We start from the raw sequence: 15045 nt of genomic DNA, 5'->3' as shown, positions 1-15045 counted from the left end.
AAAATTAAGGCCCGTTAATGCCGATAAATCGTGATCAAGTACCGTTTCAGCAGCTTTAACATTGCGCGAACGCTCTTCCCCCCGGAGAACCTCGTTTCGCCGATAAATCATTCAATGGACGCGTGTAATCGATCGCCGTTTCTTTTTCGATTCTAACGTATCAACGATGCTCGATAAAAATGACAGACGCACCGACGCGGACGCGACGCTTCGTGACCGATCTTCTCCTCCCATCAGAAACCAAAACAACAGTTCTAGAACAACTCGCAAATTAGTCTAGATAGACACTTGCAAAAGTACAAATTATAGTAACCTATAATGCGATAATTTATTGATAAACGGAAAAACAACAAAACGTGTGACCGTCAGGTACAATTCATCGTACGTAACATAGTACACACTTATAGAGTACGTACGAAAACGATGCTCCGAATCCGTTTCGCGTACACCTTTTATAATCTCGAGTACGTGACCCGCTACGCTGCCACGCACAAACGATCGTTTTTACTTGTCGTGTAACGTCCGAATTCGCAATACCTTTTGTATTTTGTAATACCGTGAAACGTAACTGATAAGTATCGTCGTGACAACGACCGGACACACAGTCACCGCTACGATCGTAACCAATTTCAACAAGTAAATAAAACGATTAAAATACGAAGTTGGATATTGACGCATATACGATAAGCACGATGACTGGTAGACGTAAGACTAGCGTTAATAATACAATACGAACTGTATGCGATGGCAACGTCTATGGAAATCTGACTCTTATCGTGAGCGTGAGCGTGAGCGTGAGTGTCAACGTGATCGTGAACGCGGATGTGAATATTTGTGTAGAATTAGTAATCAATGATCTAGACCGATCCGATCGCTCAATGCGTGCGTGAGTCACGTTAATTGGAAAAGCGATAATCGTATATCGACATAATGGTACAACAAATATATTATCGATCGCGATGGTTGTGATAATAATTGATGATATTACGATACGATCTTGCGACAAATACGTTTCATGGGTATCTTGGACCTTTTCACGTGTACATTTAAGTGCATGTTCGAGCTAGGATCGATCCTTTCGAACAGGAAAAACAGTACCAAGTGAAAAGACTGTTTCGCGCGACGACAGTCGGTCGTGCAATAATTTACGATAATAATTTACGCGTTGAAAACAGTTCTAGGTTGAGCAATCCGCTGATTCGTCACGACACGCGACGTATATATTTCACTTATACGTATACATGCGCGCATATATCTACGTATATGCACGCATGCGTGTATCAATAATTTATACGCATTTATTTTGTACGCGCGATCGTGTGTGTGTACATATACTGGCACATTAGAAATTGGCGCGCGTTCTCGTATCGAAGACGAGAGACCGTGCTAGGTCGATAAATCGCGGATCTACCACGATGAGCCTCTGCAAAGGTGATCGCGTAATTACGTAACAAAGTAATTGAAAATAATCGAAGGAAATTCGATCGTTGAAATGCGAGCCAAATATCCGACAAATTACGATCGAACGAACTCAGTGCAGATTCGCGTGTGCGTATTGTTATCGTTAGCTATTTCGATTAGCTTACAGATATTTGCTGGTTCGACCGATTCGAACGTGATATTTGCTCGATCGAATTTCGTACGATCGAACTTGTCGTGTTCCGTATAAAACGACCTTCGCGTTTATTGTAATAGGTGTGTGGAACCTAGAGCCAAGTCGAATCTCGATTTCATTGATGCTTGGATCGTAACGTCGCGTTTTATAAGAAAATCTGTTGACCTGTCTGCGCGAACAGTCTTAATTGGCGTTGATCTCGATTGTGGTCACTGTGTTTCCTCGGTGTTCATCTTCAGCCGCGGAAGAAGAAGGTGGTACGGTGAAACTTGCTAAACCGCTCGCTACCAGACTCATCAGATTATTTTGCCGAGCTTTCGCGAGCTTCTCAGCGCGCGCCTTTTCCTCCGTCTTCTTCTTCTCGATCACTGCTGCTGCCGCGCTGTTCCTGTTTTTCGTGTTCTCTTGAATGAATTGCTCAAACTTCGATAGTTGTCTCTCGGTGACGCTTTCCGGGATTTCGTTTCCCTCTACCGGTACGCCGTGTTTGCTCACGGTAGGTTTGTAAGTCTTTACCTTTGAATGACCTTGAATGATAAGGTACATCGGGCCACGGATAGGTTTGGCCGGTTGTTTATAATGCGAGAAGATGGGATCCGTGGTCAAGCTCGGTATGGTAGTGATTGGAGGAGTCGTCGAGTCCGGAGGACGAACCGAGGACGACCCGATCGATATCTTCTTCCGGCTGTCTCGTTCCTTCTCCCGCTTCTCTTGTTCTTCCATTTCCACTTCCATTTCCACTTTCTCTTTCTCCTTTTCTCTGTCTTCTTCTTGCTCCTTCTCGTCGGCCGGTGCCTTTTTTTCCGAAGAATCTCGGTCGTTCGTTTGCAAATGTCGAGTGTTTGCGTCGACAACGGCCAAAGCCGAATTCTCGACCGAGGACGATGAAGCGGTAGGCAAAAAAGGAAGAGAAGTAGGCGTGGGAAGGATAGATGTAGTGGTCTCTGGTACGCGAGATCGATGCCGATCGAAATAATGATCCTCCGTGGCGATCGAGTGCGCTATCAAAGTCGAAGTTCGCGGTGGCGAATCGATGAACATCGAGGGCAAATTCTGTAACTGCGGCGGCGATCGATGCGCAGTCGACTGATCTCCAACGATCGATGATCCGATATGATCGATCGTTGATCTCATGGGCGGAGGCGGTGCGTGCATATGTGTCATCGGTGGAAACATCGACATCGAGACTGGAGCTCGAAAACCAACGGTTGGACGCATGCCATCGGCAAGGTGCATCGCCCCATGGTTAGGTCTACTCTGTTGGTGCATCATGGAAGAAAGAGGAGCTTGCGGTGGTGCAAACGCGAGCAAAGAATCGCCAGGATGTCGGGACGAAAACGGCGCCATCGTCGAGTGGAAATGCACCGCGTGGTGCTGCTTCTGATAGGTTGGCATCAATTTGTTTGGTAAAATGGCAGTGGACTGAGAACTCTGTGGAAAGATCGAAGATTCGATCGGTAAATTTCGAACTGGCTGAAACTCGTTTTTCGATGAGCTTTCAATTCCCACTTCCGTTCCCATCGTCGTCGAATTTTCCACGAGACCGGCTACAGCGGTGGTTTCCGACGGCTTCAATTCTGAACTCGAAGAAGCATGAGTGAACTTTTTCTCCGAATAGTTGGCCGGCATCACGACCGCCACTTGTCCTTTTTTCGTTTCGTGCGTCGTCTCAATGTCGAGATTATGGGGCGAATTAGCGATAACGATGTGCATTTTTTCGGAAGATCGGGTGGTATTCCATTCGTCCGTATTTTCCTTTTTATCGTTAGCGAAATTGGACGTAGAGGTCGTTGTAACGGGTGACGCTGTATTCGACGAATCGATTTTCTCCTTTTGACCTATAATCACATCCTCATCCTTGTTGTTATCTCCGTCAACTATTATATTTGCATTCTGTTCGACGACAACTTGGTGATTCGAAGATGCCGCCGCGACGTGATGATCGATTTCGTATTGATCGTGAAAGTAATCGGTAGTATGCCGAATGGATTGACTAGCGTCCGATATGGTCGATGTCGACGACGGAACACCGTTACTACCAGTTGGCCAACCGCCGGATAAAGTTTGCGTCGACTGATAAATCAAATTGGACTTTTCGAAGGAAACGGATGGCGTGGTCGCTACGCTTTCGTACTTGAGCTTCGTGGGCTGCGACGGCGAAGAACCGTGCACGCTCTTGATCGTTTCCACTTGCATAGGGACAGTTTGAAGCGGGCTTTTGTTTTGAGAAAACTTGGGCAAAGTTTGAGACTGGAATTGCGATTTTCCCGGCTGCTGCTGGCTGTAACTTTTCGGTGGAGGTTGCGAAGCGTAGAATTGTGAGTCTTGAAGCACGGGTCCTTCTTCCGTTTGCGTGTTGTATTGTTGCTGTTGCTGTTGCTGCTGTTGAGTAGACTCGACAAAGCTGACGATTTTGTCCTTGTGAGTCAACGGTGGTGGTAACATCATCGTGTAAGGTTCTGTCTTTTGATTGTAAAACGGACTAGGATAATAGCTAGCTGGTATCGATTGAATTCTATTTTGATTCCTATAGTCGATCGGTCCGTTTCTAAAGTTGCTCGTTCTCACGACTTTTGGCGGTTCTGCACCGGTGCTACCGGTGAAATCGTTCCTATACGGAACATCCTGATGATTCGATCTCGTGAATTTTGGCCCGTCTACGAATTTCAAAAACTGTTCCGCTATTTTGGGGCTGGTTTTCTTCGCGGTAACTCCTAAAACGAGAACGTCGCGTTTCGCGGATGGCTCGGTCGTGTGAGAATCTAGCCAATATTGAACTCTATCAAGCACAGGAGGAACATAATCGAAGGTCGGATTGTTCTTCAGAGGATCTCCACGGCCAAGCGGTGTCCACTCGTCGTAATCCATTCTTGGCGAAAATACCCGCGGCTTGCCTTCATTTTGACCTGCAAACAAAATAGTTCGATTCACTTGACTGAAAGACAAAACGATAGAAACGCGTGGAAAATATAAATAGAACGAAAATATGAATAGAATAGAAAATATGAATGAATAAAATATGAAATATATTCTCGAACGATCATCAACCAGTTGTATCGAACGATCAATCGACAATTGAGTGCAATCTCTTTACTCGTTCTAATCAAAATCAACTAATTCTATCAATCCCATTGTTGTACAATCTCGTTCCGTACCAACGAATTTATCAAACAAGTTAAAGCGACGCGTTATAAAACGCAACAGTCGATGAATAGGACGCGGTAACGTTGCCAAACGTTTTCGCTCAAAGAGGAAAAACGATATCGATTGTGCGACGGCGCGACAGCAGAATGATTTCTCTTGTCCATTTCTGCTTGTAACGATCGTTGATGTGCTTTAAATAACCGATCGTCTCGACGCGACAGTGCAGTGCAAGGAGAAAACGCGAGCTCTGCAAAAAAAAAAGAAGAAAAAGGGAACGGTGGTTGTCGCGTAGAGATGACCTATGGGGATGGCAAAGCGAAATGTCTGTCAACGAATTGGTTCTTTTTCTCGTTCACGTCGTCCACTGTCATGAACACGCACGTAGGGATAAAAATGTGTTTTATCCAAGTTCGCTGTACGCGCTTCAGAGTTGCAAAAATTCGCGCGAGTGATAGTAAATAGTTAGCAGAAATAACTACAACTACGGTCGGATCGTGTTCGTTCATGTCATGCGACTAAGGACGATGCATACAGAACGTTCGAAATACAAAATACGTATTCTCTACTTTCTCAAAATTATCGCACGAGTGTCTGACCAAACAAGAAATACTCGCACACGATGGTACGTATACATACGCGAAAACGAGCAAATGTAAAGCTTAGTCCAGACTAACAGACAATTATCCACAGTCAAACCGCATATGTTGCCCGCGGAAAATTCGTAGAAAAATGTGTGTATTTACACTGCCTGGCGACATGTAGACTGTTTACAGACGATCTGTCAGTCTGGACCAGGCTTAAGTATAATCGTCTAGTACGCCTGATTTTTATTTTTCGCCGGAGCACCTTGCTCCATTCGTTGACAACTGAGCAAAGATTCATTAAGGTTAAGTACTTGCAGTCCCTGCCATCGTCGGGACAAGAGGAACGAATTTCTTTCGTGTCCCAGATTTATTGTCGCTAGCTTCGAATCACTCCTATTAAAAACCGAATACATATATATACCGAAAACTCGATTGTTTTGGAAAATACTGGAGATAATATAAATATTATCTATATTCCAAATTTGTCATCGCTGACTGTTTAGTCGCGTTGCAAGTTTAATCAAATGTCGCACCTGATTTAACGATAAATTTAACGACCGATTTAACGATAAATGAATTTACCACGTTGCTTCTTTCTCTTATTTATTATATTGCGCTTATTACGCTCGTACGTTATCTCTCTCTCTCTCTCTCTCTCTCTCTCTCTCTCTCTCTCTCTCTCTCTCTCTCTCTCTCTATCTATCTATCTATCTATCTATCTATCTATCTATCTATCTATCTATCTATCTATCTATCTATCTATCTATCTATCTATCTATCTATCTATCTATCTATCTATCTATCTATCTATCTATCTATCTATCTATCTATCTATCTATCTATCTATCTATCTATCTACTATCTATCTATCTCTCTCTCACTCTCATACACACACATACACTTTTTCGAAAAGGATTATTCCAATAAAGTAAGGTCGAACGAAAAGGTACATATGTATATACATGTTGGGTGTGTATCGCCTAACAGGCGAGCATAAGCCACACGTGTATACAAGCGTTTTCCTACGTTGCATGTGTATCGATACGCGTGAGTGTTCTTTTAGCACCGAGCTGAGTGACCTACTGACCCGACACATACGCTTAGGCACACAGGAGACGTATATGTAAAATTTCTCGGCAATGGCAATACGTTTTTACTAAATACAAACCTATGGTATCTATAGATTGAAATATACGCTTGGCGGCAAAATGGTTGACAACCGACGGTGTCGAAAACTAAGCGATTCGATGATGTTCGCCATTTACATACACGTACGCCTAGGGCACACGACGATTTCGAATTGGTGAAGTTCACTTCAACCGATTTGAAACATTTTCGACGACGTACGAAGTTTCCACGATACGTAGATTAAAATACTAAACCGCAAAAATTGCCGTAACGCGAAACATCGATTGCGTCGTATCGCGACCGTTCTCTGTTCGCATACGGAAGAAGACATCGACGACTGCGTAATCTAACGTTCGACTAAGTCGTCCCAATAGGCGATCGTACTCTTCGACAAATTGTACGATCGACTAAATATTTATAATGTTCTCGTCTACGATATCTGTTTGGAATAAAGGATAAAAAAAAAGAAGGAAAGTTGAGATAGAAATCGGTGACTTACCAGTCTTGTTTTCGAACGTAGAGGAAGCGCTTTGACACGACGAGCAACAGATCAGCCCCACCAAAAATAACCATCTATGTAGTAGACTCGCCGATCTCCCCGACATTTTCTGAAACAGTCAAATTTTTGATAAGGTAGCATTGCTACGTGGTACCAACGAGTTTCAGACTTCCGTTACAATGATATAAAATCTAATACGTTTCTGGAATCGAGACACGTTCACGATACTCCGTATGTATCTTTTCTTCCGAGAGTATCGACAAGTCGTTTCGCTCGATGAATACGCTTCGTTCAAGATCGATCGAGATGCGTAGAACCGCGATAACGAGGCGGGACTACCAACGAGTTCGACGTTCGAAAACTGTTTTCGTCCTGTTCGAAATCAATCGCGGTTAATTGACGAAAGACGTGAAAATTCGTGTTCAGGGGAAAGACCACGCTTGCGTGAAATTTGAGTTTGTTCTGTCGGTCGCATTTATATGCGAGTTATTAATAAATTCCGTAAAAGGGGACTGTAGTTCAGGGAGTGGGCCAGAAAAGACGGTTGAAATGGTGAGGTACGCGCACGTGCACATGCGCACGCGCGAAACTCGCCCGTGAATTCGGATTCAAAAGCGTCGAACGATACGACGCGATGGTAATACTTTCACCCGAGACACGTGCAAATCATTGTAACGACACGCAACGGTCACACACCGACGAACATCGTCATCCCTTGGTCGCGTCTACTTCCTAATCTCTATCCCGATATTAGAATTGGCGCTGTTTAATTAAAAAACGGACAGTAGGTCGAGACGAAGGGATGTTTGTTAATACACGGGTTTCGGAAAGCCTGCTGGAAGCGGTTTCCATGGTATTTGCACGTGCGATCGTGGTACAACGTATGTATGTATATCGAAACGAGGAACGAGAGAAAAAAAGAGAGAGACACGTGGTAACGGTAGACGGTGCTCCGGGCGCCGAGATCCTCTCTCCCCTCTGTCTCTGGAATAAGATTCCCAAAGAAAGAACGTGGCCAGCATGAACGAACAAGCAAAGAATGCCGCCTTCTACGATGCCGCCTTCTGATTCGGCGTGATTCGACCTTGAACCTCCGATCGAACGTAACAAACAATGTCCATCTGAAATTTTCCAACAGCGTTACGAAGAGAACTCGTATGTATATAAATATGTATGTTTAATCGACGTTGCGATAACTCTCACTGCGTTGATAGCGACGTTATCGTTTCCGCTACTATAGAATGCATCTCTCCGATCGTTGCGTTCCGAATCGATTCGCGAGACCGTCGATAGACCGTTGGGATTATCGGCACGCATTTGGTGTTCGTGCTACACCAAACGAGACGTTTGTCTCTTGATGAATAACAAAACGTGTCGTCGCAAACACTTTCTAAATCGATCGCGAAACAACGCACGACAAATGTTCACGCCTGATATTGACTCGTTTGATCGGTCGTAGGTTACTTTCCGGTTACACGCGAAGATGAAAATGTCGTGGGCGGATCGTCGGATTTGCAGAAATCGAGTTTACAACGAACCTACAAGAAATCGAGTTAAAGAAATAGTTTTATACTCGCGCACTTATGTAATTAGCGAGGTAAAAATTAGAGTGAAATTAAGGTTGTTCGAATACCGTTCCAGTCGCGTGAAAAATTGTCCACAACAGTTCTCGGTTCTCGTGTATGACGGTGGCGAATCGCCATCGGACCATCCCTACTTATCAACCATGTAGTGCTTTACGTCTTGCCGGTATCTCGAAAATATACTTCTGTTTCACCGTGTGCCAAAAACAGAAAATTGTAGCCATCAGTGCCCTTAATTACTTTTTGTTGGTTGCACGCGGTTCAACGATAAAGCAAAAAAGCGCGGAGATTGAGATCGAGAGGGGGGGGGTCTGGAGGAGGAAGAGCAACAAATGGATAATTTGGAAACACTTCGATTCGTAAAACTTTACTATTATGGTGTAATATATGGGAATTGACGGAGCTGTTATTTAGAGGGCTAGAGAAGAAAGAGAAAAGGAAAGGTAAGGTAAGATAAGGTACGGTAAGGTAAGGTAAGGTAAGGTAAGGGAAGGATGAGAAGAGAAACGAAAAGAGAAGAAAAAGAGAGAAAAGAAGAGAAGAGATGAAAAGAGAAGGGCAGATGAAAACCGGAGCGGGAAGAAACGGTGCGGCGCGAACGGCCCTGAGATCGAGGTTGGCTCGCGAGACAGCGTGGCCCCATGGTTTCACTTTATCTCTCTCCTGTGGACCACACAAGGTTATCGTGCGCGTGTGAGCGCGTCTGTAAATGCCTGTAAAATTTCCGTATCCCGTGTATTAGTGAGTAAATGTATCGTCGTACGATCACGTCCCACGTTCCAGCTACGTTGATCCGGGAATCGGATGATCGACGTTGAAGTTGGCCTGTGCGACCAGCAGCTTCCGGGGAACAAAATCGCCGCGATCGAACGAAAGTGCTGTCTCGATATCTCGAGATGTTGAAGTTGAGAAATTACCTATCGAGGTTAGTAGCCGAGTGAGTAGAGGCTGAACATCGCGAGGCAAGGCAATGCAAGTGTTCGCTGCACGAAAGCGAGACAATCGTGATCGTAATTGCAGCCGATGAGTAAGCGCGCGTCTTAGACGTCTAGCGGATGTCGTGAAAAGAAAACAGAGGCGAGATGGTGCGTCGTGAAAATGTGAAGAGCGAAGGGTCCAATAGAACGAAAACAGCTGTTCTTTTCATCGAAAGGAGAAACAAGACTTTAACGAGACACATCGGCAAGAGGGCCGCGAGGGGAGTCGTGGCCCCAAAACGAAACCGGCCTATATTAGCTAAGAAGGTGTATTACGTATGCAGGCCGTTCGGTCCCGCTACCGCTCCTCCTCTCGCGTGCGATGAAATTTTCATCGTGGTTGCCTCTCCTGTGTACGGGATACTCATGCGAAACCGTGCCGAAACGCTGTCCCACGAATCTTTCCCGATCGGCTGGACGCGGCATAGCGCGAGCAATAAAAGCCCGCAAAAGCGAGAAAAAGTAGTCGGCCCGCAGACCTCGGACCTTGCCCGTCAAGACGTCGAGATAAGCCTGACAATTCGATCCGAGAAACCGATCGAACCCTTGTCGTTACTTAATGTAACACCGATTTCGCTGGTTACGCGTCAACGTAAAAATCTCATTGAATTAACAGACGATCGATCGATTGCCACTATACGACGCTATTTTGCGTGTCTTTGCTTGCTTTCTTTCTTTCTTTCTTTCTTTCCACCAGGGAATGGAGAGGGGGAAAGAGAAAGAGGGGAGGGGGGCCAGAAGCGTTAATACGGAGATCCTAAAAGAAGAAAGTACGTATAGTAGTTCCGTATAATTCGTAAAGATTTTCTGTACTTCCGTTGGAATCGTGTCCCGAATAGGGGTCACGCGATTTACATGTGTTCGCTCCTTACATCGATGAGGATTTCACCGGTTCTTTTCTAGGTGGTCTTCCACCTGATTGGAGAAATAACGAAAGTTATGGGTTCCCGTGAACGGCATCAATCCCATGAAATAAATTACGACAACAAGACAGGGACGTATTTCTTTCGCTCGTATTCTTTTCGAGCGAATTCTTTGCTTGCAATCCGTAATTTAGGTCGTCGGGTATGGTTATAGTTGTATGACGCTGTTGTTAAAAAGAAAGAAAAAAATACAAATATATTGATTTCTTCTACCTTCTCGCGAACTAACTTTCGATGGATATTTATTTCACCGAAATTTATAAAACTTTTTTGATCGAATAGCGACGGACGTTTCGATCGAGACGATTAACAATTTAAGAGTCTGCCATCGTGTTAAAATCACGAGAGAGTCGATGGACCTTTTCACGAAATTGCTCCCGCTCTTGATTTGCGTTTCCCCTGACTCGCTGGATATCGATCGATACTTTTTATTGTCAAAGAAAAAAGACGTAGTAAGGTGCGCAGTATAAAATAAAACTTTCTTGCCCGATTAAATCCATTATTCGTAAAATATCGAATCCTCCGGTGGCTCTAGCTTTCTCTGCTTCTCGTTTCTTTAGCATGACAAATATTTTATTGCATCTTCATAAACATCTGCATACAAAAATTAATATTTTCTAACGATCTTTTCCGATCTCTTCTACTTTTCGACTCGTTGGGTCTTAAACCTCGAATTTTAAATATCAAAAATGTTCTTGCCATATGAATCTTTCGATCGAGTTATATACAGAAAGTACGAGCGCGTCAACGATACAACGATATTTATCAATTTTTCTTTGACTTTACAAAGATCGTCGGAGACAAAAGCATCGCTCCCGTTTTTTGGTTACCAAGAAAGATATCCATAGGCAGCGTGTTCGTGGAAGACTCATAGAGGAGAAGAAGAAGAACGAGAACACTTCGTATCTGCGTGTACGTAGATGCGACCATAAATCACATGTATATGCAATATCCAGTCGCATCGAAAATTTATTTGCGAGTCTATTACTGAAAAGTGTTTCGATTATACCTATACTCTGCCGCTGTAGTATGCACCTAATATGTTTAAGTCGAAACGCATTTAATTAGTTTCCAAGAAAATCGATGGAGCTTTCAACCGGAGTAACTGTTAAACATCGAGACAGTTGTCAACGTGAAAAGTTTCGCATTTGAAATAGTGTAATCGTCTTGGAAATCACCGTATACCTATAACAAGTACATAACATCATCGATCGAAAGAATAGGATGTTGAGAATGGAAGAGCGGTTTCTTGCAAGCGAGCACGCTACATACGGAGAAGAAACTTTGGCACTCTTCCTGAATGTAGATGAAAGACACAGATGTAATTTCGCACGCGCGAACAGTCCAATCGGGGATTGGATACCCGAGTACGGTATTGCGGAATAGAGGAAAAAAGATGGCGACCTAGTTCGAATAGTTTCTATATGTGTTATCCGCGAACGCTGTTTAGGCTGATTCGCATGAAAAAGTTGATTTCAGTAAAAGCCTTGCCAAGTCGATGTCACAGTTTCCGACGTGATTCGATATTAAAGAAATTTCCATTCGTTCGCTGATGAATTCGTATGTTCGTGTTGCAAAAACCCTAACTGGATACACGATGAACCGAGCCTGAACAACTAACGTAGAGGTTCCACCTCTTGACACTTAGAATGTCTGAGAAATCCAATCTGTCAAAATTTGTTCGCTTCTCTCCGCGTCTCTCGTTCCAATTTAATCATCAAATTTAAAATCGCGCATAGGCACGATCCTCGAGCAACGTATTCATAGACCTACGACGTTCCTTCTTAAATTAAGTAAACGTGGAAAATAATTAACGTCGATGAAAAGGTGGCTTTGAGTTCTGAATTCGAGATCGTGTTAGTACGAGAAATCAATAAGGACCCGTAAACCGAAACGATTAAAGAGCGTACAATTGCACGAATTGCACGAGCATAGAAAACCGCGGTTCGTTCGATGTTGTGCGAGCCTTTCGGTTCGTATAACCGATAATTGAAATTCTGCCACGATAGACTATTTCATTCTACGTGGCTATTGTAACATGTTTTTCGAATTCGTGACAGCTATACCTGGACGAATTGCGTACAGAAACTGTAATGTTCCTCGCACAAACTTCGCTTTCCTGTTAAACGTATTTCCATGGAGAGACTAGGAACAACGGAACGGTCAAATCATGTGAAAAGTAAAACAAACAAGAACAGTATCCTTTTACGTATAAAAAAATTTTCCGCGCTTGAATCAAGTTTCGGTGATATGTTGGAACCTACAGTATTCACGAATCCTCAATGGCAACGGTTTCGCGTGTCGCGGTACGAATCTGCTGTTAATGGTTAGCATTAGTGCGAACTCATTTTCGTTCATACATGCACAAATTGTATGCACATGCTTTATACGCGCGGCATTACGCTGTTTCGAGAAATCTTTCGTTAAAACTCAAACGTTTCACATCCGTCTTGTCAATGGAATGGTCCAGTTTTCGACATTCAAAGCTTCAAGCTGACGAATGCGGAAAACGAATATGATCGTACCTTGCAGATGCGTTTTAAGCGTTCCTCTTTTTATACGCATAGCGTATTCGTTCTACATGTCGCTTCGTCGGTTCTTCGCTCGTACTATTCAACACAGAAACAAGAACAATGAAAAGAAATGAAAAAAACTTACCACGGTTGTAGCGAATTCCTCTTCCTTGTACCAGTAATCCCTTCTATTTGGAAGCGATAGCTGTAAATCTATCGAGGAACCTTAAACAAAAACTAACGACGTTTTTTCGTTCACGGGCATAGCTTCTCTTCCTCTGTAATCTCTCTCGTTTTCGTTACGTTTTCTTTTCTTTTGTCTTTGAACGATTAGAAACCGGCAAGGGTAACAACGAGGATGAGGATCAAGAGAACCAAAACTAGGAATAAGACCGAAACGACGAGACAAATTTCTTCGACGAAAAATATTTAGAAGACTATCTTTCTGAAGCGATAAAGATACAAACCGAGTTGTTGTAAGCGAACTGCGAAATCAAACGATCGATCGTTGAGCTGTGCGTATACGTGCGTGTGTGCGTGTATGTTGGTGCCTGCGTGGATATGTATGATATAACCGAAAAATCGCGAAAAGTAACGAGACTCTCGTCGGATTTGTTTAGCGAAAGCTCCGGTTCGTTCGAAACGCAGTGGAGAACTGAGCAAAGTGCCGGCCGGTCGAGGAGTCAGACGGGCTTTTCCAACCGACTTAACCAATCGCGACTTCTCTCTTGTCCCACGTGCCTCTTTCTCTCTTTCTCTCTCTCTCTCACTCTCTCACTCTCTCTCCTTCCCATCACCCTCTTTTCTCTCACCACCGATTTTGCACTCGGCAGAGTTATCGCTAGCGTTGGATTCAGCTACATCCCCCATAACGATGCATCCCTCCATGCGGTGCAACCACAACCCCGTATCCTCCAAACGTTCTCCAGTTTTACGCATAATGTATCGACTAAACTTTCTTGAGATAAATTTCCAAGGATAGTTCTACACCGTCTTCTGCAATCTCTTAGATTGTCCGATCCTAGATCGAAGGCACAAAGTACCGATTGTTCTTACTAAGAGAATCGAAGAACTTGAGTGAGCGTGTATAAAGCGATACGTTGAAACGGCGGCGGAGGGGGGTGGGGGGAGATAGAACGGGAAAGAAAGAAAAAATGAAAAAAAAAAGAGGGGGAAATAAATATATACAGCATATAAAAATACTATCGAAGGAAAGCCGAGCGTTTAACGCGTATCTATTCTCGCTAGAATTCTTCGAAGATGTGCCACATTGACAAATACGCGCGTTCGACTCGACGCAATGTAGCCTCGTTTGCCGTTAATGGGCAAGATATGTTTTCGAATCTAAAGCTTAATCGGACTTCTAGTCTGCAGTAATATCTGGTTCATACGACCTATACGTGTAGCGAAATCAAACCGATAAGATGGCTGCCTTAAGAAAATTTGCACGATCCAAGTACACGGTTTAATTAGATCGTAGACTTTCGCGCATTAATTAACTGTAAGGCAGTGTCCGCTTCTGAAATGGAAATCTGCTGAGTTGAATTTTAAAAGAAAAATGCAAAAAGCGATTCGTAATTCGACTTTATTGTATATAACTTGGTTATATCGCTTCCTCTTGAGGAATGGAAAGGCAAGAAGATTCACGAAGCGTAATTTACGATCGACAATGAGAAATAGAGCTCGATAAAAGAAATAAGGAGAAAATGTGGAAGGGGGATAGCGAGGGGGAGAGAAACGAAAGAAACAAAACTTAAGTCGGATCTATTTGGTTCGTGCCCCAAGTTGCGTCGAACAAAACGTGATCGAGGCCTTACTTTCGAAGTTGTCTGCAGAGGATATGTATGGTCGATCGAGCTGCATGTGCTTCGGTCGCTTTCCTAACGACGAGACATGCTTTTACCAACGATGATACTTTTATGTACGCGTGACGTGCTGTTTTCATTGACGCATTACTGAACTCTGATTGTTATGATCAGCGCGTCGCATTTTCATACGTATATATATATATATAAATATCCTTATATATATATATATATATATATATAAATATAAATATATATATATATATATAAATAT

The 15045-nt window shown here is 43.5% G+C and overlaps 2 protein-coding genes across 4 annotated transcripts in view; one reads left to right on the top strand and one right to left on the bottom strand.

Moving 5' to 3' along the window:
• Nucleotides 1–309: 309 nt before the first annotated feature.
• Nucleotides 310–13645, bottom strand: LOC132909693 (uncharacterized). 2 transcript variants are annotated; one of them, XM_060964652.1, is made up of 3 exons: nt 13112–13645; nt 6971–7079; nt 310–4521 (listed from the first exon to the last, which is right to left on the bottom strand). In XM_060964652.1, the coding sequence occupies exons 2-3, from the start codon at nt 7074–7076 to the stop codon at nt 1799–1801; spliced, it is 2829 nt and encodes a 942-aa protein (XP_060820635.1). In that variant the 5' UTR covers nt 7077–7079; nt 13112–13645; the 3' UTR covers nt 310–1798. The 2 variants fall into 2 exon arrangements, with proteins under 2 accessions (XP_060820635.1, XP_060820634.1); XM_060964651.1 differs by lacking the exon at nt 13112–13645 and adding an exon at nt 8604–8963.
• LOC132909694 (putative lipid scramblase CLPTM1) overlaps nt 5358–15045 on the top strand; it is a 35769-nt gene continuing 26081 nt past the window's right edge. Inside the window, exon 1 of one of the 2 annotated variants that reach the window (XM_060964656.1) lies at nt 5358–5381. In XM_060964656.1, the coding sequence (XP_060820639.1) occupies nt 5379–5381 (3 nt within the window). In that variant the 5' untranslated portion in view covers nt 5358–5378. The remainder of the gene's footprint in view (nt 5382–15045) is intronic. The other variant, XM_060964657.1, reaches the window with a different exon arrangement.

This window comes from Bombus pascuorum, chromosome 8 (assembly GCF_905332965.1).
Source record: "Bombus pascuorum chromosome 8, iyBomPasc1.1, whole genome shotgun sequence".
Taxonomy (NCBI): domain Eukaryota; kingdom Metazoa; phylum Arthropoda; class Insecta; order Hymenoptera; family Apidae; genus Bombus; species Bombus pascuorum.
This window is presented reverse-complemented; position numbering and strand designations above follow the sequence as displayed.

Excerpts from the sequence above, each read along its gene's own strand:
- LOC132909693 (XM_060964651.1), bottom strand. The coding sequence starts at position 8,681 with ATGGTCCGATGGCGATTCGCCACCGTCATACACGAGAACCGAGAACTG. Across the intron at positions 7,080-8,603 it reads TTTTTCACGCGACTGGAACG|AAAATGTCGGGGAGATCGGC; the intron begins GTATTCGAACAA and ends TGACTGTTTCAG. Across the intron at positions 4,522-6,970 it reads TACGTTCGAAAACAAGACTG|GTCAAAATGAAGGCAAGCCG; the intron begins GTAAGTCACCGA and ends TTTTGTTTGCAG.